This window comes from Molossus molossus, unplaced genomic scaffold, assembly GCF_014108415.1.
Source record: "Molossus molossus isolate mMolMol1 unplaced genomic scaffold, mMolMol1.p scaffold_m16_p_12, whole genome shotgun sequence".
NCBI lineage: Eukaryota > Metazoa > Chordata > Mammalia > Chiroptera > Molossidae > Molossus > Molossus molossus.
The window spans coordinates 36,798,525-36,823,338 of NW_023425347.1; the positions used below are offsets into that span (position 1 = coordinate 36,798,525).

The window sequence follows — 24,814 nt, forward strand, 5'->3', positions numbered from 1 at the left end:
CACCCAGTCATGACAAGAATTGATTTTTGATACTTCAAAGATACAGTGCCTTATTTGAAGCCAAAGAACAATATTTGTTCAATAACATTGCACAGATACAAAACATTGAAATCTCCGTTATTGAATAAATATTTATTGAGATACTACCGTGTGCCAGAATACTCTTAATTGACTACAGTTTCCCATCAGGGGATCCTGGTATATTTATAAACCTTTAAGCACTGGTGGAAAAGGATCTGTACTTCAGAATACCATTGTTAATACACGTTAGTCATTTTAAGAAAAGCAGAATTGAAATGGAGTCTCTTTCCAGTGCAAAAATAAACATCAGTTGTAAAATTTGGTACAGAGAATAGCTCTGTATGTTGGCTTGCCTATTAATTTGCTTTGGAAAGCTTAGGACTATATCCCCTGTAAGATTCTGTAGCATTTATATATGTGTGATAAATACCTTGCTTTAAAAAGATCTTTGAGTGTAACAGCAGTGTTTAATTCAATCAATATTTAATATTTATTAAATGTCTATCATGGGGCAGGCACTGTTCTCACTTTTCAAAGTGTAGAAGATACAGTCATGCCCTGGCCGATTTGGCTCAGAGGTTAGAGCATCGGCCCGTGGACTAAAGAAGATACAGTCATTAACAAGATAAACAAAGTCCTGCTCTCACGGAGGAAGTAAACAAGTAAGAAAGATGATTTCAGCTCATGGGTGTTATTCAGAAAGGAACTAGACTGATATGGTAAACATGTAATAAAAAGGGGTGCTATTTTAGCTGCAGTGATCTGGACAGGCCTGGGGGTCGACACTGAGCTGAGAACTGGGTGGGAAAAAAGGCAGCAGAGTAAAGATCTTGTAGCTGTGTATTGCAGAGAACGTTAGCCCCTCAGGCTGGAACAAGCTTTGGAGAGTGTTGGGTATTTTATGTTTATTTTATTGTTGTTGTTTTTTATAGCCATTTTCAGGGACCTTAATGACTTCAATGTCTTTAAGGCTCGTAACATGGCTTTACTATTGCCAGCTTTCTCTAAATTTTTGTGGAAACACACTCAGGTAAGCAGACTCACTGGCTGGTTTTGGACCTGGACGTTTTAAAGAATTGCAGAACAGATCATAAGTCACCATTGCGTTCATGAAGTATGGCTCATTAGCTTTTGAAGAAAAACTTCAAGGGGCATCCGTTTTCCCTTCCCTTTACCATGACCATTTACCACGAGAGACCATTTCGGAGCCAGTTATGCCTGTTCTCCAGCCTGATCGTTCTGAGTCTGCTTGGCTGGACGGCCTGCTTGGCTGGACGGCCTGCTTGGCTGGACGGCCTTCTTCCCCCTGCCAACCTGTGCTCCTCCATCTCATAGCTTCTTAGCCCTACATCTGAGGGCGCAGGAGGAACGAAGAGGAAGGACTCAAGCCAGTTCACGGTGCATCTTGTGGTGCTGCTGGTAGGAGGTTTGCTGGGAAGGGAGACAGGTTTGAGGGTGCCGGGCTGTGGTGCTATTCGGGCAGAACCTCCTTCCCCTCAGGCTTGCCTTAGCCCAGTCTATTGGGGCTTTCCAGAGGGGCTTGGCCTTTTCCAGAGTCCAATGACATCATGCTGTAATGACAACGGTCAAATTATTAGGGATGTGTTCAGTGAAAGGTGCCAGGCCCAGAGCAGCGCACTCCAGGTGAAGTATACGGTACCGAGCTGGCACGAACTTGCCCAAAGGCTCGGCTCAGAGCAGCGGTGGAAGCTGTAGAGAAGAGCAGCCTGTTCTCCACTACCAGCAACTCCATCACCTCTGGGGCTGCCACACTGACCCCTCCTCTCCCTGAGGCACAGAAGCCTGTGTGGCAGTCACATGGCGAGGGGGTCACCACGGGGCTCCCTCCCAGTCACTTCCTACCGGCTTGTTCATGTGATTTCCCCACACATCATGGCAGAGCCTCTGCGGGTCCCTTCCCCAACCCTCAGATTGCAAAAACGGCCCAGTGAGGTAACGTACAACACCCTGGTTAGTCACATGGTTTTAGATCCACACGACCTGGGCTTCGTTCCTACCTCTACTGTGACCCTTATCTCCCCTGTGACCTTGGGAAGTCACTTACCTCCTCTGTGCCTCAGTTAGTTGAACCTCATCACATCCGCTTTCTAGAATTGCTATGAAGGTCAAATGTATGTACAACAGTTGTCAAGCACTTGGTAAATGCTCAATAAATGCTAGCTGTTATTTACTACATTCTTGTCATTCTCCTGGGACTATGGGCCATGAAAAAGCCTGGGCTCAGAGAAATTTAGGGGTCTTCAGCAGCCCTACATTCTTCTGGGCTGCTCTAACTATTAACACTATTTCAGGCACATTACCGGTTAAATGGATTTTGGTGCCCGGACTTGGGAGCCTTGTCATCATTTGTAGATGTGCTCTGAGTTCCAAGCAACTGACTTTCAAAAGCCCCTTTGGAAAGCTCAGGTACTGGAATGAGCTGAGTGGACTGCAGACAGGATAGGAGAGGTGCTCCTTTCCCGCGCGAGTGATGAGCCAGCAAGGTCCTGCTTGCCCTGGGAGAGGGGCTTTCTCAGCGCATGGAGGCCCCAACATAGTGGGCTCCACGTGGGGTCAAGAAACAAGAGGAAAGGGAAGCCGTTCCCTGGAATAGCACCCATTGGGCAGGGCCCATCCAACTGGTTGAGGACTCTGCACTCTATCTTGATTATAGAAAGAGTAAGTCTCTGCTGCCATTTGTTTTAAACACTGGTTAGGCTGAATGGTATAATCGTGCCTTGGGGGAACCCTCAGTGTAGAAATCAAGAGCAAGGCAAAGCTTTTGGAATTAGGGAGCCCTGGGTCAAAGCCAAGCTTGGCTGCTCTGTTGGCTGTGTGATTCAAGAGCCTTCATTTCCCCCTTTGTGAAACAGGAAGCGTGGTACCCACCTCACAGGGGGTTAGAAGTAGGTAATGGGTATAAATCACGTTTAGCACAATGCCTGGCATGCAGGCAGCTTTTAAATCATTGTAGCGATTACTATTTCTCTTCTCTCTTTTTCTCTAAAGTTGCAAGGTCTCTGTTGATAAGACTTTTGAGACAAAGTGGAAAAGGGATAGGGAAGACAGAGAAAGGAGTCCCTGCCCGCCGCCTGCCCAGGACTGTGGTGCCGGGACAGTGAGGTGAAGCTGTTACAGAACAGCAGGCGTTCATCCAAGCAGAGCTAGCAGAGCCGAACACCGGCCACCGAGGACTGCAGTGGAGAAGTATTGGCTCTTTTATTATGAATGGTGCCATCCAGGAGAACGGGATGCCAATGCTCAAAAGCTGGAACTCTCCAGTGGCATGTAGGTTACAGATTATGTGGGGCGAAATCATAAGACATCATGGGTTAGGGGTTCAGGGTCGTGCTGGGAGCTGATTGGCTGGAGGTGAGGTGAGGTAAGGATAATAAATCATTTCTTCAGGTCCTGAGGACAGCTCTGAGGTCTGTTCTGGTTTCATGGGAAAGTAGCCAGGGGATGGTTCCACCTCAGGGCTCAGGAGCTGAAACATAACTTGGGTGAGGATGTCATCTTTAGCCTGCCAAGGGTCCCAACCCTGTGACCCAGTCAGGTTTGGGCTACTGTCTTCTGCTGCCTTGGGGGTAGTTGATTATCCAGGAGGAAAGCTAGGTCTCTGAGGGGTGTAGATAGAAGGAGAGAGAGAGTATTTCTAGAGCAAGGATTTAAAACAAAATTTAATCAAAGTTAAAAGGGCTCTTGGTTCCAAAGCAAAGCTATCACAGACAAACAAGTGAGTACGTGCAATAGAAGGGGGTCTCCTTCCCGCAGCTGGGTGGGTTTCCGAGGTAGACCCCTGGCTGCTAAGAGCTTAACAAGGTTCTGGATCAGCACCAATATCTGTCCATAACAAAACTAAGGGGATTTTTTCTCTCACATTTTTGCCTTGGAAGTATGCACCGTTGATGGATATGTGTTTTCTAATTTACGAAAATAAAGATATGACCAGCGGTTCTTCCAGCTTCAAAGTAGTGAGCAGGCAGCTGGGCTATGTGTTCAGCACACTCAAGTGTGGCACTGTCACAGTGGTAAAGGCCTCACTATTCCAACAAAACAATGCATGAACTTATTCTAACCCGTTTAATAATTTGCACACTAGCTGCTTTGCTATATGGTAGTGAAGTACATACATATGGTAACCTGTTCATAAAAATGACCATACACTCCATGATTTCCCTACTGACCACTCATATTTTCCATTGTCTCTTTGCTAGTTGTTTAGTATCTCTCTGTTCAGTATCACCGTTGATGCATTCTCCCACATTGTACTAGCCATGTCTCCTGCTACTATTGCTGCTCTTCTTTCTTCCCCCTCCCAGGGGACAATCCTTGTCCCCCAGCCTTCCTGGGGCTTTGAGTCTCAGCAGCCCTTCCAGATCGGCTGTCTGGGAGTTCGAAGGCTGGAGTTTGCAGGAATTGGGCTTCAGATGAACCACGGTGGGCGCCATGTGGAGGCAAAGCAAGCGTGGGATGGAAGGCCTGGAGCACTGGCTTCCAGGGCCTGGCCGTCTGGGGACTGAAGGAATGGGAGGGATCCCTGTTAGAGAAGGGACAGGAAGGCTTAGACAGTTTACTGTCTCAGAGACTCCAGACCTTGACATGAGCAGAGCAGTTTCACCACTTAGTGGTTTTCTCTAAGCTGCAGTTGTCTCGTCCGCCTTGTGAGGACAACAATCTCTACCCCATGGTGTTGTAAGAACGAAATTAGAGCATGTATATAGAGTACTCTGTACAGTGACTGGCATATTGTAAATGCTAGTGACTGGCACCTTTTTTTTTTTTTTTAATGAGATAGTGCTCTAACCCCTGAACTACGGAGCCTCCTGTGTTTTTTTTTTAAATGGTGTTCTCTTGTCCTACCAAACAGGGCATATAAGCCCATCAGTGGAAATTAAGACTCTGGCTAGAAAGAACAACAACGATTATATAGATTTGTTACCTTAAAACCAAAGAACTTACATGCATATAGACACAAGCAATCTACACGGACAGGCAGGAGGGGGTGGGAGTGGGAAGGAGGGGGTCCATGGGGAAAAATGGGGGACATCTGTAATTCTTTCAACAATAAAAAAGTAAATAAATAAAAGAGACAAATTTATACAGCATATATGCCCTTACAGCTGGAATTTGGAACCAACGCTTCCAATCCATGGGTTCTTTTCCTTCTTCCTGGCAAAACTATATTCTAAACATTTTCACATGCTCATCAAATTACTTGTTAGCAATGCCCTGTTTAATCAACAGAATCAGTGAAGTGGTATTCAAGTTCAGCTTACTTTAATAGCTCGTGGCAATATTTTGGGGTCTGTCATTCTCTTTTATTGTTTCTGTAGGTAAATCGGCGTTAAAGCGAAAGACAAAAAGGTGGTTTTTCATCTCTGTGTTTTTTTTTTTTTTAAAACAGGTGGTTCTCAAAGGTGCATCAGAGGCAACTGGCGGACTTGACACACAAGACGGCTGGGTCCCACCCCCAGAGATTCCGGACCACACGTGGGCACCGCTGCTTTAAGCCAAGGCTGATCTCTGCACTTTCAGCTGTGGTGGGAATGGGGCTGAAGATCCCTATTTGGCTTCAATGAACTTTTTTTTTTTTTCCTTTACTGATTTTAGAGAGAGAGGAAGGGAGAGGGAGAGATAGAAATATTGATGAGAGAGAACATGGATTGGCCACCTCCTGCATGCCCCCCACTGGGGATTTGGCCCACAACCCGGGCATGTGCCCTGACCGGGAATCGAACCGGCAACCTCTTGGTGCATGGGTCGATGCTCAACCACTGAGCCACACCTGCCAGACTTTAATGAACTCTGTAGATTTTTTTTTCAGTTGGCTAAGCAATAGTTTACAGACACTTTATGTTAAAAAATTTTTTTCTGACTCCAAGAGAAATTACTAGCCCAGAAGTACAGGAAATAACAGGCCACTGACCATATTTTGGGGGCAAGTATAAAAAATTGGTGTCTGTGTTAGACACAGATTAAGAGCTTGGGTTTTGGAATTGGGACGATAAGGAACGAGACCTCGCTCTGCCACTTTCTGCCTCCCTAAACTCTGTTTCCTTGTCTGTAATAGGGTCTCAAGCACACTTACCTTCTCACCAGGTTTAAAGAAGGTAACAAGCCCTGGCCGGTTTGGCTCAGCGGTTAGAGCATTGGCCTGCGGTCCAGAGAGACCCGGGTTCGGTTCCCACTAAGGGCATATACATCGGTTGCAGTTTGTCCCCGGCCCTGGTTGGGTCGTGCGGGTGGCAGCCACTCAATGTGTCCCTTTCACATCGATGTTTCTCTCTCTCTCTCTCTCTCTCTCTCTCTCTCTCTCTCCCCCTTTCTCTCCCTCCCACTTTATCTGAACAAAAAATTGGAAAAATGTCCTCGGGTGAGGATTAAAAAAAACAACAGAAAAAAAGAAGGTGACAAACATAAACTGCTTAATCAATGTTAGCAATTTTTTCAAGGAGATGTAAGCACTCAAGAGTGTCTAAGATTGTGAGTGTCACTGTTCATATGTGCTCATTAGAACCCTTTAGAAAGTCCGAGCACAAAGTACCTCCTCTGAGGTCCAGGGAGAGGGGGATTTCCAAAGGAATCTCTCACAAGTTAGCAGTCATTTTCTTCTAGAACATATAGACTGAAGAATCTTTGTTATCTGAAATTAAATATAAAGAAAACGGTCCCATCAACTACATACTAAACGGTGCATGCTTTTTAAGTTAATTAAGAACTTAGGGTTTAGTCTGGCTGGTGTGGCTCAGTGATTGAGCCTGGACCCATGGCACTAAGAGGTCACCGGTTCGATTCTCGGTCCGGACGCATGCCCAGATTGTGGGCCCAATCCCCAGTGGGGGGCATGCAGGAGGTGGCCAGTCAATGTTCTCTCTCATTGATGTTTCTATCTCTCCCTCTCCCTTCCTCTCTCTCTAAAATCAATAAAGGAAAAAAAATTTAAAAGAACTTAGGGTTTAGTATTTGTGAACAACTTTACCTTGTTTAGAGCATCTTAGGATGCAAAAGTTAGAAAGACCTTAGAGATCATCTGGTTTAGTCCTTTCACTTTACAGATTAGAAGTCTGTGAGCCTTCAAGATTAAGTGAATAATTTGCCTGAGGCTACATAACCACAAATTTAATTTCTACTGGACTTGCTATCTAAATGCTCTGAGAAAGAATGGCTTATGACAAACTATTCTAAAACCACAATTATTTTAATTGTCTCTTGCAACATGTAATTGGTTTATATCCAAGCACATAAAGGTAAACTCATTTAGTTTCCTAGGGTTACATTATGAAACAAATTTATCTAGAGGCACTCATCAGGGAATAAAGTTAGTCATTTTATGAGTGCACGATTGAAACTGTTTTGTAACCACAGCATGCGATTAGTAACATATGCTCTGGAAAACTTCAGGTCCAAAAGGTCGTGTGTGTATTTAGGTACAGGACATGAAAGTTTCTGTGTCTCATTTTCCCACATGTATAAGCATACTCTGACTGTTTTCTGAGAAAAATCTTAACCCTTTCTCCAAGTGCTGTTTTGCAGAGATAGGATGACTGTTTATATGGATTTTAGTTGATTCATTTTTGGTAAAAATTATTTCAATTCATTTTCTACATGATGGACTAAAGTATAGGGATTTGTACTTTATATTCTCATTATAGAACTTCAAACCTTCAGCTGCCAAACTCTTACAAAATGATGGGTGATGAGAAATATATTTGAAACTTTTTGCCTGAAGGGTGTGTAGTTCATTCATTACTTCAGACATTCTGAGAGTCAGGATAATAATAAAAATTGTTAGGTGTTTATGATGTGCTAATTACTGAGTCAAGCCCTATCATGCTTTGTTTTACTTAATCCTCACAGCCAGTAGTTCCCCAAACTCAGCATCAAACTACCTGAAGGCTTGTGGAAACACAAACTGTTTCAGATTCACTAGGGGGCTGAGAGTTCGCATTTCCAATAAATTCCTTAGGTGATGCTGACATTGCTGGTCGGGGGACCATGTTTTGAGACCTACTGCTTGCCACACACCTAGGAGGCAGGTATTTCAATCTGTGTTTTGCAGGTGAAGACACAGGAATTGAAGTTAAATCATCTGGTCAACCCACAGCTAATCATTAGCAAAGTGGGGATTTGAAAATTTGCTTCTTTGATTTCAGTATGATTCTGTCTGGGCAGAGGAATATTTTATAGCCGAGAGGATTCTTATTGCTCTCAACATCAAGGTTCAAATATGATAAAAAGTGTGGATGTTGTGAGATGGTTGTGATCAAAGCCAGACTGTTGGATAGAATAATACGGCCCCTAGAAGGAACTTACGGTGAAGGTAGAAGTAGACTAGACTGGTGAGCAGCTTCCCCACACCGGAGGCTACGGGATGAAGGGGAGCCTTGGTTCCAGGTCTGCACAGTGTCCAGTACTGGAATTTGTCTTCCACCGCTGTCCTCATCGGGACGTGTTCCTGAAAGAATTGGCTGTGTGTGTAAACGGGAAAAGCCCCTCACGTAGGGGGTTGTGCTCTGAGAGACCCTCAGCTGAGCGTAAGAGGGAGGGAGGAAATGACGTCTCCTGATGCCGCAGTGCCCTGATTCCCTCTGTCCGAAGGAGCCGTGATCCAGGCACTGGGGACTGTAGATGGCACCGAGGAAGGGGTGGGTTAGGGTTAGCGAGAAGCACAGGTGTCTGGGGAAGATCCCTGTCCCCGGGAGGTGGTAGATCCCCATGAGACTGTAGGAGAGGAAAATAATTCTATCATGTAATTACTATAAGACTTTGAGTCATAGTGAGCGACCTTGCTGCCTGTAATTAAACTGCATTTATTAAAACAGCATTCCATACCCACCTGTGTAGAATGCTGCATCAGAGACCAGCGGTGACTCCCGCTTTTAACCGGTTTACAGCCTGCTACACCCAGCCTCACTGGCAGTGGCCACGGCAACTGGGGTGGCAGTGTGGGAGGGGAGGAGGCCAAGCTGTCCTGGAGTGAGGCAGGAGGGTGGCCCTTGAGTTTCCTCTCCATCAGTAGGTAGGAGGGGGAGAATTGGTTTGTGGACATAAGTATCCCTGGAGATTGTTAGTCAATTGTAGGGAAGGAGAATCCTTCACTTCCTCGTGATCTGACAAAGGAAGCCTCAGAGCCATTGTATTTCAGGGTGTTCAAGGGAGGCATTTTGTGCTCATTTGTACTCCCAGGGTGATGAACACTGCAATGCAGCCGTCATGTCCCATTTAATCCTGAATCAGGGCCAGAGGCGTAGTCTCCTAAGTCAGCTGTGCTTTGGCGCGCGTGTCTTCAGTGTCCGCTGTAGTGCGCGGCCCTCTGCTGAGAACCAGCGTGGTTCTCTGTGTGAGCAGTTTGAAGTCTCATCACACTTTGCTTCCTTCTCTGCTTTGGCTGCCAGACCCCGAGTCAGACCTGGCGCTCACGCGTAGCGACTGAGCAAGATTGGTCGTGCATTTTTGGGCTGTTTTATCATTTTTCCTTTGCACATGTACCTTTCCCCTGTGATATGGTATATCTTTTTCTAACTATCTATCTTTTTTGAAAGAAGAAAGAGGAAGTATGTCCAAAAATGTAAAAAAGGAAGGCTGGAAAAGAGGTAGAGAGGAGAAAGGAAGGAAAGTTAACCCTTTTTACAGACATTTACATAGAACAGCTTTAACAATGTAAATAGCCCAATCCTGACTTTATAGAGGTGCCTGATCCTAAATTAACTTGGAGTATAACTATAACCAGCAAAAAAGTCCATCCCCTAATAAATTACTGTTCTGCAAAATACAAGTCAGTGATGAGCACTGTGTGAAACGAACCAGGGTCAACGGGAGGTAATGATGAGGGGCTGGGATTTACTTGCCATGAGAAGCAAACGTGTGTTTTCTATCACATTGCTGTCCAAAAGGGGCTGTTTCTTAAGGGCAACACACAATACAGCACCAAGTCTGAATCATTAATAGATGGTTGGTAGAAATCAGAATGCTGCAAGCAGCTACGGGAATCGCTGCAACTCCTTTCAGTATACTAGCAGTCAGGGGACACAAAGTTCCTGTCCTTGAGCTCTGCTAGGTTAGCAATTGCAATTCAAATGTATAAATGTATATGTTCATGAATAATTAATTCTGCCTGAGGGGGTCCAGGTTACCTTCAGAGAGGAGCTTTTGAGCTTACTCTGAAGAGAGGAAATGCATACAGAAGGCAAGGAAGCGTCAAGTGGGCGGATGTCTGGGACTGCCCATTATAGCTCGTTTCTCTAGAACGTGGGACTAGACAGAAACACGTGCCCTAAACCATAGTCATCAGGCTTCCAGAGAAGTTGCTTAGTATAGTATCCCATCTTTTTTCACCTCTTAGTCACTTAATTTGTTTATTCTCACAAACCTGAAGCCTTCCTTATTTTCAGCCCTTTGAAGTTCTTACTACTCACTTTTTATTGGCTGAGTAGTTCCGAGTTAGAATCAACAAACCAGATGCTAATAGAAACTTAGCAGCGTTCATCCCAATGTAGAAATGGGTTTGTATCTGGGGTTTTGTCTATCATTGATAGCTGGTAAGCCTGAACGTCTATCTTTTGGAAGTACTGCTGAGCAAATGTTAGAATTCGGATACTTCTCTGAACAAGCTTCTTTCATAGTGGACGAATCCATTATGTTCTCTGGTTCTGGAGATGCTATTGGGACTTAGCTAATCACTATTTCCATGACTGAGCTGAGCCCCAAGTCAGGCCCTCACAGTCAGAGACAAGCCCCCCAAAGCACAAAGGTCCGCTGTGGGCCGATGCAGACAATTTCAATGCCAAGGGGGAGGTTTGGCATGACTGACACACCCAGCTGACCATTTCAGAACGATGACCACTTTGATATACTACCATAAAAGCATACTAGTTGAATTCTTCCATTAGCCACCTTGTTGGAGAGTTTTGTCTGGTTAGTTTAATTCTGGAGTGTGGAAAGATGAGACACAATCTTGAAGAACTATATTTTTCAGGTCCAGGATGTAGGAGGCACTGTCCATTTATTGGGACAGCTCCCAAGGCAGATTTCACTTGGCAATGGCAATGGCATTTACTCCAGAGGCTGATAATAGAAACTGCTCTAACATACTAACCTTTTCAACCCTAAGTTATTACCTACTAGGTGCCAGGCACTGTGTCCATAACATGGCTAACCTTTTCAACCCTACAAGGTAGGCTTATGATATTCTTTCCAGAGATAAGCAAACAGGCTCAAAGAGGCTGACTGACACGAAGCCAGAAACCAAGTGGGAAAGCCAGTGTTCTGCCTGCCCTCCAAAATTCCTCCTTGCCCTATTATGGCCACACTCCCCCAAACCAACAGTCAGCCTGCATCAAAATTACAAGATTTAAGATTGTACTCGTACTATTTCAGCAGAAGTCAGAAAGGTGCTAGTGCTTCCAGGAAACTGAATAAAAGAGGCAAGCTAATAATACAAACATTCCCAAAGACAAAATACAAAATTGAGGCAGACCAGTAAACCATGTCGTGTCAGAATGATTTATGATTGATCTCGGTTTTAATTTTGCAGGGTCTTTTTATCTTACTGGTAGCCTTTATTTTTAAACAGAAGGCTGTAAGAACATTCAATTGGAAGCCCTTCAAAAAGAAGCAATTTCATACACTGCTGATAAAAGTGTAAGTTGATGAGTTTCCTAGGGGGTCAAAGTGGCAGTAACAAGTGCTTTTAAAAACTGGCATACTGTCTGCACTAGCAATTCCACATCCATCTTAAGGAAATATTAAGAACACGTAAAAGATTAGTAACACAATGTTCTTTAAAGCAGTTTATTAGTGAAAAATTAGAAACAAACTGGAAATCAACAGTTTAATAAAATGTGGCACATATGACGGAATACCATGCAGCCCTTAAGAACGATGCAGTAATACATTGGACACGGCAGGAGTCATGGTGTTGTCAAGTGAAAAAGTTACAAAACAGTATGTACAATTTGATCCCACTTAAAAAACCTATAAAAGCATGGAAAAGTCTGGAAAGTTATACACCTAAATAACAGTTCTCCCTGAATGGTGGTATTATAGGTGATTTTTACCTTTTAAACTATATTTTCATGTTTTTTCCTTTTTACCAACACATCTGACTTGTATTATTAAGCATTAACAATTCTTTAACAAGTGTCTTTTGAAGTGGAATTAGAGCAGAACTTAGTAACCAGAGTCACAGGGACATACACGTCAGCCTGATGCCACTTGAATGGTTTGTCAGGGTGCTTTGATGTCAAATTGTCACTGTACTGAGTGGAAATGTGGGTGGTAGAGCTTACCCTTCTTCAGACCATTCTAGTACCCCCCCCCAATCAAGTACTGGCATTCCAACCAATACTTCCCGAACACTTGGCTAACCACACCCTCTGCCTTCAACCCACTCACAGCCCAGCAAGGCTCCCCTGCAGTTAAGACAGCATTGCTGTTGGTGCAGGGCGGAAGGCAGCCATCTCTCAGGTCACGCCAGATGATAGGTCTGAAGGTGAGGGCACGTTTGCTTTGTTCTACTGAAGTGGCTCTCTACCTTCACAGTGGAACAATCACCCATATGGTTTGTAAAAACAGACTGCTAGGTCCTACACCCAGAGTCTGATTCAGTAAAGCTCAGAAAAGGCTTAGGAATAGCTTTTTTTTTTTTTCACTCAACAAATATTTATTGAGTCCATACTATGTCCTAGGTCTCATGCTAATAAGTGTGATCAAAAGATTTATGATCTGTATCTCAGAATGCCTACATTCTGAAGTGATCAATATACACTAAACAAATAAATTATAAAAGTAACTATATAATTATAATTTTGATTAATGCTAGAACAGGGTAAAGACAATTTTTGTCTTAAAATATTTAAAAAAATGTTACATGAAGAACTATGACTAGTTCTACAGCCCCTTGAAGACCAAAAAAGAAAGAAAAAAAAATCAAGGTAGAAAGTACTCAGAAACATGAATGAGCATTTCTAACGAGTTCCCAGGTGATGCTGCTGTTGCCCGTCCTGGGGTCTCACACTGAGGACTCGGCCCTGCTGAGCAGACGTTCTAATTAGGACACTGGGAAAAGGGCTGGTTGCTCTGAATATCCCTCCTCCTCTTCTGAGTGTCATGAGGTGGAGAGGCTGAGACAAAGCTGGCTGCAGGTCAAACTTGAAAACCATCTATCTATAATGGCTCCTCATCCAGGCTTGACGTGCTACATACTAGGGCTACATATTTCATAATTTCAGGCATTTGGGAGGCACAGTAAATGTTTTAGGAATTCTGTCAGCTTCTTGTCCAGCACTCCATCACCTCCCCCACAGTTCATCTCAGAAATGTTCTCCCAACACCAGCTCCTACATTCACCTTCTGTCCGCTTATTTGGGTGGAGGGTAACAGCAGACTGTGAGGATGGACTCTAACCCACGGATTCAGGTTCTTATTGCTCGTTACCCGGGGTGAGGCACATTCCCATTGCAGACCGAACCTACAATATGAATTCTTCTAATTAGCACCACAAAAATGATTTAACACCACAGCCTTTTAGGTTAGATTACTGTGAGGACAAATGTAGAGAATCCAATCACTTATTTTGCTGTGTGTAAAAGAGCCTACAGTTACTCCCTTTACTTTATTCGTATGTGTCCTTCACATGTTACTATACCTAACCTCGGGGGCACAGAGTTTATTTAAATAATTCTGAATTGCACCATGAATTAATAGGCTTCCCAAGCTTTTCTTTCAGGCCTAAGAACCTTTATGGGCCTTTACCTGAGTAAAACTTAAACCTATGACTTTATAAAATAAGCCACAACCAAAATAAAACCAACCAAAAAAAAACCCCAACCAACCAATCGCACAAAACCCAACTAAAATAAAAAGCAATAAAAAGAAAAACAAATCCACGTGTGGTAGATTTGTGGTAGACAAAGGCACAAGGAGCCTTTGAACCGTAACATTATTAAAGGCTAATGTACATTACTGGGTTACTATAATCAATATTCATTTAGAAGGCGGAAGATTCTGATAAAAGTTTACAGACTGTGGTGAGGTTAAACCTGGATCTGATTTAAAGAGGGTGGAGGACAGGAGTAGAACAGAGCAGATCATGTGTATAAAAGAGGTATCTCTGGTACAGTCATAAACGAGGTCTTACAGTCTCTGCAGGTCAGGAAGCTCCTTGTAGCTAATGAGGGGAAACTGGTATTTAGAGAATGTTTCTATTACATGCCAAAACTTCCCTAAAAATTGCCTAACATGCAAGATAATCATCATCTTAAGGCAGCACAATTATCTCCATTTTACTAATAAGGAAATGACAGTTTATGCATCATCTGAGTCGAAGTTCAAACAGCACAGTGAGACTGGATTTGAATCCAGGACCATTCCATTCCAGTGTCCATAGTCTTTCCCCTTTACCACGCTTCCTATAAACCTTATTTATAGTTGCTGTTTAAGTTGACCTGAATTTCTTTGTATGACCTTTAAAGCCTAAATCTTGACTTCTATAACCTAATAGATATTACTCTAGGCTGTCTGTAGAACTTCCTTTCAGGGGGGAAAAAAGTTTTGCTCACTTGGTTCTACAGCTAACCAGCCTGAGTAGTTTTGGGGGTTAAGAGTATGGCGATTCACAGTGTAAATCAAAGCGACCTGTACAACTTTAAAACGTAGAGGAATATGTCTCATAGCACCGAAATTAAAGGGTAAAAACTGTTGAAGTTTAGACTGTGAGCTAAATTATCAACATGTTTACCATTTTCAAATATCCTTTTGTGTTAAGTATTTATCATTTTTTAAAGTACCAAAAATATCATTTTGATACATTAACATTCCCTGAAGAAATGGCTACACCTTTGCACTTCACCTGTAAGTCAGCCTGAACTACTTTGTTGTCAGCATGAGCTATGTACGCTCTTTTGGCTCCAGGCCTTTTCCCAGCTGAAGCACTTCCTCTTCAAACCAGCTCCCACATACCAAATGAGAAATCAGGTGACCCCAAAGCCCCGAGACACAGTACCCTGTATTTCTTCTATCATGACACTGACACTGATTCTGCATCTTGTTCAGGGTAGTATCCCCAGATGATCAACACAGTACCAGGACCTCAACAAATGCTTAATGAATGAATGAAGAAGACAGCAGAAGTTCTAACATGGAAACAATCTGTTGACTCAACAATGATCCGCATAACAATTTTCTGACTCAAAATGTGTCACTAATGATTTCATTAGTGTGTGTTTCATAACAACAGATCTCGATCAAGATGACCTAAGTTCATTAAGACATTTTCAAAATTTTATTAGTAGGCTCAGAGTAACCAAAAGTGGATTGTTTGTATATACTTTACTGTGATGAACGTAGCTGCACTAGTCTGTATTTCTATAAAGATTTGTTGCTCATTAACAACAAAGTCTCTTCACTGTACTGCAGTATGTTCTTAATGAGTCCAATTCTGATATGCATTAAACTGTGCCAACTGAACAATCTTAAAACATTGCTTAGTGAACTGAACTTGTCACAGATGTTTCAGAACCTTCACTGCAAACATACCAGAGAAATATGATAGTACTTTTAAAGACTAGTTTTTCTTAAATTTAAAAGAAATCATTCAGTAGTGTTTAATAAACATTCCTTACCCCAAATAACCCATTAAAATATGGTACTGAAATCATTCAATTTCTGTTGGAAAACAAGGTAAACATGGTATAACTGCATTTCTGTTCATGAAAACATTCAAAAACATATTCTTCACAAAAGAGGTTTATATCCTAGATCTTTTTAAAACCAACAGTTAAAATCAAATTTTAATTTTATTCTTTGGCTATACCTAATAAATGAGTCACTGGTATCAATCCACAATAAATTTATTTTACATAAAAGAAAAAGCTTGCCATTAATGAAAATTTCAGTAGAAAACAGTTCTCCTGCTTTAAGTTGGGGCTCAAAAGTAGAAGCTGCTTATTATTAGTGAAACCTCAGTAGAAAGAGAATTTTGTAAGAAAACATTCTTGGCATGAAAGCTCTAACATAAATTCTGTAATGAAATAGTTACCATGCAATTTTATTGGCAGAAAGCTGGTTTCTGATGGCTGGTATTTTCTTTTCAGTCTCTTTAAGACATTAACATGGAAGATACTAAACTTGCTGTATTTAGAGTTAATTGTATATAAATACGGTGTCATGATGGATAATCTTTCCATAGTCCACCTATTTAATTGAGCAGTTCTAAGTAGGTAATTGGCACCCTGCCCTTCTGATTTCCTCTCTCCCCCATTAGCCAGTCTGAATCCATTCCAACGACACTGAACACAGTGATCACCTACAAAATAAAAATACTTTCAGTTACTATGTTAAAAAATAAACACATTAGAAAACTAATCAGATTTGTATTTATTCACTATCAAAGCACTTTAAACATAATTGTCAATTTTGCTGAAAGTTAAAGGATTTTGTTAGAGGCAGTTTTAGAAACCTTCTAGTTATTTAGCAGTCAAAAGCTTTAACTATTTCTGAGATGTTATTTTGTTAAAGCATAGTAGTTAAAATTCTATAGAATGTTATTATAATCATCTGAAATCTATGAAAGCATTCATGATAAACTATTTCCACATAGGTAACGAGGAATTTGCATTTTGTTACAATACCAGAAGCTATGTCAATCTATGACACAGTTTCTTCTTACACCCACCTACTTACCTCATCTGCCAGAAGTGATAATTCAGTACTGTTTGCAGCATCATAATCGTATAGAACCCTGGCCTTCCTGCTGCCACTGCCCTCCTTAAGGTCAATAAGGTTGGAAGGAGAGGTCATTACTAGGCCACTTGTTGAAGTCAAGGCAGAAGAACCAATTATATTTGATGAAGCAGATGGTACAGGTGGCACAGAAGTTTGATTGTTGTTACAATGATAATTGGATGGAAAACTGTTGGGGGAAAAAAAAGGCTAATTACCTATTTCCAAGTGACCAAAGCTCCTGAATACCACCACTTGATGGCAGTGTTTACTTTCTACCAACCTCCACTGTGAATCAAGATTTACAGATGTTAATAATATTTTAATGACAGAATGTGCTGTCTAGTTCACCCTTCTTGCAGTAATTCTTGACTCCTCTAAGCCTCATACACATGAATTCTGTCAACAAATCCTACTGGCTCTACGTCTAAAATACACACCCAGGGTCTGACCACTTCTACCCCATCTACCACAATCACCCTGACCCAAGCCTCCATCACCTCCTGAGTGACTAAATCATTCCAAAAGGTTCCAAACAAGTCCATCAGATTCCATTCCATGCCCTCCAACACCTATCCTCAACAGAGCAGCAAGAACGATCCTGTAAAAAGCTCAAATCAAATCATTTCACTCTTAGCCCTGGCCAATTTGGCTCAATGGTCCAAGCATCAGCCTGCGAATCAAAGATTTGCAGGTTTGATTCCGGTCAAGGGCATGTTGCAGTTTGATCTCTGGTTGGGGTCCTGCAGGAGAGGCAGCCAATTGATGTGTCTTTCTCACATCGATGTTTCCTTCTTTCTCCCTCTCTTTCCCTCCCACTCTATCTGAAAATCAATGGAAAAATATCCTTGAGTGTAGATTTAAAAAAAAAAAAAAAAAGTAACTAGCTCAAAACCCTCCAAAGGGTCCTCATCTCTGAGTAATGGCCTAAGTCCAAACAGTGGCTTCCAAAGCCCTGTGTTCCAGCTGTCTCCTCGATTCATCTCCACCCAAGCCCTCCTTGTTGTTGCCTGAATATAACAGCTATGTTCCTGCTTCAGAGTTTGTGTACTTGCTGTAACCCTCCTGCAGCATCTTCCCTCAGATGCTGCATACTTTGCTTTCTTCTATCTTCTAAGTCTCTGTCTTTCCTGATTACTGCAAACCTACCCCTAACCAAGGTACTACCTTGCTATATTTTTTCCTATAGCATTTATCATCTTCTAATATACTACATAATTCATATATATATGTGTGTGTATATATATATGTATGTGTACACACACACACACACACACACTGATTTTCTACTCTCCAAGAAGGAAGGAATTTGGTCTGTTTTGTTTATATTATATACTTATGCTTAGAATAGTGCATTTAAAAAAATTAAAAGCAAGTATTTCTTTGACGAATAAAAGGATTTTAATGATAAAAGGAATGCATTTCTAATTCAGGTTTTCCTGTAAAGAATACATTTCCTAGCATGCCTTCCTAAGTGAACTCACTCCTCAAAAGTGATTAAATATACACGTTTCTGAAGACAGAAATTAAGCCCTCTCTCCTCACACATGGGGTTTTAAAAGTCTCTAACCATGAAATTTTACTTTCAAATTTACTAGTGGTTTAGCCTTTGTTTAGCTGCTAAGTTCTATCTATGCCAATTTTTGGAAATTAATGGAAAATCAAACAAACAAACAATCACAAAAAACACTAACCATCCAAAAAACCTGAAAGGCCATTTTTACCTTCTAAGAACATGTATTACTAACACATTAAAAAAACTACAGACTTCCTGGTGTAACTTGATATGTTAAAACCTCCCAAGTATTTAAGAGTAAAATACATTTACTAATCTTGTGACTAGTGCTTCTGTTTTCTCTCCTGTAAAATGTAGATATAACAGTACCTACCTCAGTGGTGTGAGGATGGTAACATCATTACATAGGAGGTGTCTAAAAGAGAGCCTGGGGACACAGGCCCTTCCTGAGTGACTGCTGTTAGTCAGTTACTACTACAAACAACAATGCTACTTTAGCCATTAACATAATCTGGTTCTGCTCTTCAGAAACAACTTTTGAATTTGTTACTGTGGATCTGGATGATTTTTAAGTTCTGCGTTTGAATATTTTAATATTCTGTCTTGAAAAGGATAACCTGTAACAAATTAAAGGCCTAAAATTTCTCCCGGTCTCTATCATTGGTCATTACCAGTAATAATAGTCTTTGAGGGCAGAGAGACAGCTACACATTCTTTCCCAGAATAATAGCACTAGTTTCACATTGTAATGTCGGAGCTTATCTTAAAGTGCAGCAATAACCAGTTTTGTTTGAATGGCTGAGTTTGTGTGGCCTTAAGCAGAAAGCAGGTATGAATAGTAACAATAGCAACCCCTTTGATGCACTCCCAGAGTATTAGGACAAAGAGAATAGGAAGCACTAAAGCTTTTCAGGCTTAAAATGGTTGTAAATATGTGGGGAAGAAAGTGGTATTCTGCTTTCAGATATTAATGCCACTAACAAAACCTCAAATATAATAGTAAACCCTTCTGCAAATCCTATTAGAATAACTAATGGTATTAGGCTACAGCTAATTTTTAAAAAAATATATATATTATCCTCACCTGAGGACATTTTTGCATTTATTTTCAGATAGAGGAGGAGGGAGAGAGAGAGAGAAACATCGACATGACAGAGCCACATTGAGTGGCCACCACCCACACTACCCTAACCAGGGCCAGGGATAAACTGCAACCAAGGTACGTGCTCTTAGCGGGAACCGAACCCAGGTCTCTCTGGTCCGTGGTCCGACACTCTAACTGCTGAGCCAAACTGGCCAGGGCTACAACTAATTTTAAGATCTAAAATTGGTTTTGTAAATGTGCTTAATTTTTATCTAAGTCTAATTTTGAAAGATTAATATGAGAAAGGAACATTAAAGTGATGAGGGCATTTTTTGCCTTATTCTTTGAATAACTTTTCTTGATATTCCTCCTTCAAATGTTATACATCATTTCCCTGCTTTCATAGTTTCTCACTGTATAAATCTTAAACTCTTTACCACTTATAAGGCAGAGCTCAGTGGTTAAACAAAGGGCACTCATAACATGACCCTGCTTCACTCTTCTAGCCTCTTCTACATCCCGTTCTTAACTTGAACATCACGCTCCAACCAGAATAAACTACTCTTGGTTCCCTGACCTCGTCACACTCCCCTTCCTCTGGCCCTTTTATACACATACAGAGTGGGCAAAAGTAGCTAACAGTTTTGAGTACGCAGAACAGTTTATTGGTATATTATTATTATCGTATTATTTTCCATCTACTTTTACCCTCCCCTGTATTCTTCTTTTGCCTGGAATATACATTCCTGTCCCTTTGTTTATCCAGATTATTCCTACGAAAATAATTTAATCTGTGATACTCTGCTAAACCCACCCGAGTCATAGTTAGATGTCCCTCACTGTAACCTGTACTTCTACCTTGCCACGTATCACATGGCCTGTCCACCCATGTCCTGTGTCGTGAGAGCAGAGACCATGTTTGTCTTGTACATCATTTTATTTCGTGTCACATTACAACATAAAGAGCTGCGTAAGGGTAAGCAATTTTGACATATAATACTAAATTTGCTCATATATTACTAAAGTATAAAACAGTTCAATAATATTTAAACTTTAAATATTGAATGAATATTTGGCAGGTATTCAATAAGTATCTAAATAAATGACAGCCTATATGTTTTATTATTTTGCATTAAAGTATATCAGCACACTCAAATAATATCAATGGGCTTAAAATCTTACATAATATTCTAAAACCATTTTGTGTTTTTTTTTTAAACAACAGTGAACAAGTAAGTAATGAATAAGTATTAATTTGTTTATCTCTAGGGGCAGCTGTCAATTTACTTATCTCCTTCAATCAACTGCAAAGATACTCAAGAGAAAAGTGAACTTCAAACATTTTTAAAGCTTTCTTTATACGGCACTAAAAAGGTATTCACTTAAATTATCCTCTCATCCATTAACATTCTTCTGTGCCAGAAGAGCTCAAAATGTTTTTATAACCTCAGAAGTCTGATACTTATTTTTCTTTTAAAAAATCTGATGTTAACCAAGCTAATAAAAGCCTTAATTTTTCTAATCTTCGCCTCTATTATTAGTTTATATGCAAAAACTTAATTTCTTCTGGAATTTCATGTGTGAAAAGGAAATTACCACCTTCCCAGTTGTTTCTGGAGGTCTAACATGTACTGGTAACATTGTGCATAGTAAGTCATCTGGGCTTCTACAAAGTCATTCAGACAGCGGAGGTGATGGGCCTGTAAAGGAAAGTTACAGTCACATCTTAGCTCTATAATCTACTCACACTGGTAAATCATAGAGGGAAACAGAATACAACACTGTACTCAGGGAGAATCACTGGAATCTAGCATCTTACTCTAAGGCTTACTAAGATTGACCTTGATCAACAGTGTATTAACTACTTAGCCAACAAAAACCAACAAATGGTTGTTTATGGTGGGAGAATTAGGTGATGAGGTGTAAACAAAAATTTAAAATATTTGTTCAAATATCTTAAAATGTTATCAGTTTAAATGTCCCTGATAAATGACTCAAAAGGAAGTTCAGGTTTATTCCCCAAACTGCTTTAGGACCATTAAAGTCTTTTGCTCCAAACAGATTTCCAGTAAGAGAACACTCACGTGTGTACTGCTGATTCCTTCTAGCAGAAGTCTGGTAATCTCTGCCTGACGATCGAATTCACTTTGAGTTATTCTTAATTCCTGTTCAGACTTAAATTGGGACATAGTTTTAATACCTCATTAAGAGGACTTAGTCCATTTCACATACACTCATGTTAAAAATATCCCCCAAACGTCAAATAAGAATCTGCCAATTCTCTGATTCTGCTTTGTATCTAAAGTGATCCCTCCCTGGTTCCTAGACATTAGTTTTTTTCTATATTACTCAATCTAGACAGAACCGATGCTTTCCCAGTACTTGACTCAAAACAATCTATTAACGCCAAAGTTAAATGGCATATACATAAAAGCCTAGAAAAACTACTATGGGACAATCAATATATTTCCAAGTATAGATTTTGCTAAATTTTACCATTTTATAAAATCTTAAAACCACCAGTTTACATGTACAAATATGTTTTTAAAAAACTCATTACTACAGGGACTTTACTTTGAAGTTAAAGACAACCTTGAATCTCAAACGAGCTACTTAGAAATGAAACCATAGGATTTTAGTCTCTTGTGTTTAGTTACCAAACTTATATTTGTTTCTACAAACATAGTTTTTAGCTTCCTTCAAAGGATTTTTTTTTCTACATAAATGTCTTTTACGTTTTCTTTCCAAACTTTGCATGAAATGTTTTAAGCAGAAATATTATCCATAAGATATACTAGGGTTTTTCTGCAAGTTATAGGTGACCTTTAATCAGTGGTGTGTTGGGGTAAACTAGCTTTCTGGGGGGGGGGGAGCACAAATGTATTGATTTTCATGGTATAAATACTCCAACAGCAATTGATTTCAAGCTACCAAGGTGACGTCCCTGAACTTGGAGCCTGAAAAGGTGTGTGTATAATAGTATATCACTCCTAGCTTCAACCACTGATACAGGTTTAGTGCAGAACAAAACAGAAAACAGTTCACCAAAAAAACAAACAAAAAAAACAAACAAAATCCATGATGTAAAAATAGTAAATACTGGCAAAAACCATCTTGTCAAACCTTTAACAAGAGTTGGTTGGTAGAAAGTGAGGAGGTCACTCAAATAGTTAGCTTTCTCTCATTGGGAATAATCATTGATAATAATATCATTATAATGATATTTTCGACCTCTCTAGAATAAATAGCTTCCCGCCCCCAGCTAAATAATTACAATACTTTCAAGACTGTAAAAAAGTACAGTTAAGTATAAAAACAAGCAAGTATAAAAATAAGGTCTGCAATTTTTCCTTTCATACCATCTCTTTCTCTTTCACCCTTGGTGGCAATAGTTAACCTAGTGAATCACTCCACAAGGAAGTAGCAGCAAAATAGAAAATAAGTTGCTATAATTACTGTCATTTTATTGGCAACAGGGATTAAGAATTGACCACTAGATTGGATTTATAGAAATAAGCTTAAATTACTCAATAAGTCAAGTGTTAAAATTAAATTTACTTGACTAAAACCAGAATGAATACATGGTGCTTTGATAACAGGGTTGAAGTAAGCCTCATTTGGAAGCTAGTAAGAAGTAGAAAAAAAGTCCCAGGAGAAGAATCAATGTTCTTCCTAAGAAAAAGATTAAAGAAAACCAATCACTTCAGTGTTACATTTGCACTATTTACTGTTCTATTTGCTTGAACGTGAAAAGTTTTGATTAACAGAAGTAAAAATAACAAACCAAAACAAAGTAAACGAGGCTAGTTCCATGTAGATCTTTGATTGTGCAAGTATAACTTATTTTTTAAATATGTTTTTATTAATTTTTTAGAGAGAAGAAGGGAGAGAGGTAGAAACATCAATATGAGAGAGAAACATTGCTCAGCTGCCTCTTGCACACTCCCTACTTGGGATCTAGTCTAAAACCCAGGTATGTACCCTGACTGGGAAAGGAACCAGGGCTCTCAGTCCATGGGACGACGATCAATCCACTAAACCACACCGGCTGGGCAAAATAATTGATTTAATAGCCCTTAGAAGAAATGGCAGAAAGCCCACGAAATGACAATACTTCTGTACAAGGTATAAGCAAGTATGCTAAGTAGAAGATTAAAAGTGGCCTGTAAGCTTGAGTCTGAAGTGGAAATAATGTGGTTTTTCTTTTCCTCTTTCAAATAATTTTAACTTGGCAGTGAGTTAAAATATGAAAAGAAGACTCAAATTTGTTCCCTTGAAGGGTGATGCTACCATTACTGCTTCGCACAAGCATGATCAAAGCAATGACGACGCTGGACTCCAAAGAGCAAGGGTGCCGAGAAGGCTTCAAGGCCCACAGATTGAAGAGCTTGGTTTCTGGGAGATCTCAGAGGGGTAGCAGCTGGCTGGACAGATATGAGATTTAAGAAACCTTCAGGGTACAGGGTGTGGTGGCTTGGTCATCAGCACGTTGAAATATTTTCTGATGATGATTTGGTGTTGAGATGTGGAAATAATGTTTTAAAGCTAAAACACGGAATAAAAAAGTATATAAAATGATCTTAAGAACAAGGGATCATCTTCCATGTTTGAGCAAAGTTTAATTAACTGTGAAGAAAGGTACCATGTTACACAGCTTAGGAAGTCATTCTTCTGTAAAATCTAGACTTTATATTTAGAAAAGTAAATGACAGGAAGTAAGCAAATCTCATTTTTTTTTAAAAACAAGTTTCAGTGTATGACTCGGGTAGTTGCAAACAGATTAAAGTCCTAAATCATTTCTACTTTGACACATATAACTGACCATAATAATTAATCTGAGAGGCTGAAGTTAACTGAAATTAGGTTCAACATAATCAATTTACTTAGGAAGAAAATGATCCATATTAGATAGGTAAAAAGGGTTTGAAGAAAGACAATAAACTTAAAGGGTTTTTATTCTGTCCTCCAGAAGAAATCATTCCCTGACTTACTTTGTATGTAGAGTTCTAGGGAAAAGACCTGCCACCTAGAATTACTATTACTGGGCTAACTGATCTAGAGTATATGATAGCATAGCTTGGATTAGGAAAGCAAGAAGAGTTCTTTTCAGATGTAACTTGGAAAGGGGCAAGAATTTGTTGGTCTGTGATATCAGCTAGATTTTTAGGTCATGCACTTGCTATGACAAACTTGGCCAGTGTTACTTTATCGTATGGGCTTAAATCTTAAAATATTCCAGAAATATAAATCTTCAAAATTAAACATTTTAAAATTGTGACAAAAGTGAGATTTATAGAGGAAAACTTCCCAGATCAATTTTGATATATATATTTTTACGTTCCTCTCATATATATATAAGTAATATAAATATCTGTTTCATGAATTGCTTCCCATTATATCAAATATTTCCCAAAGTTGTAGAGACTACAGAATCAAATAAAAAAAATTTGGTATACCTACATGCTACCCAA

The 24,814-nt window shown here is 40.3% G+C and overlaps 1 protein-coding gene and 1 non-coding gene across 4 annotated transcripts in view; both read right to left on the minus strand.

Moving 5' to 3' along the window:
- Positions 1-945: 945 nt before the first annotated feature.
- Positions 946-1,075, minus strand: LOC118627418. Its single transcript, XR_004959163.1, has one exon. It is a non-coding gene; the product is annotated as a small nucleolar RNA SNORA33 (small nucleolar RNA).
- Positions 1,076-12,844: 11,769 nt separating this feature from the next.
- SH3GLB1 (SH3 domain containing GRB2 like, endophilin B1) overlaps positions 12,845-24,814 on the minus strand; it is a 38,380-nt gene continuing 26,410 nt past the window's right edge. For 2 of the 3 annotated variants that reach the window (XM_036255861.1, XM_036255860.1), the window contains exons 8-11: positions 21,428-21,517; positions 20,943-21,043; positions 16,705-16,933; positions 12,845-16,327 (exon numbers count right to left, since the gene is read on the minus strand). In XM_036255861.1, coding sequence (XP_036111754.1) covers positions 16,220-16,327; positions 16,705-16,933; positions 20,943-21,043; positions 21,428-21,517 — 528 coding nt within the window. In that variant the 3' untranslated portion in view covers positions 12,845-16,219. The remainder of the gene's footprint in view (positions 16,328-16,704; positions 16,934-20,942; positions 21,044-21,427; positions 21,518-24,814) is intronic. The other variant, XM_036255862.1, reaches the window with a different exon arrangement.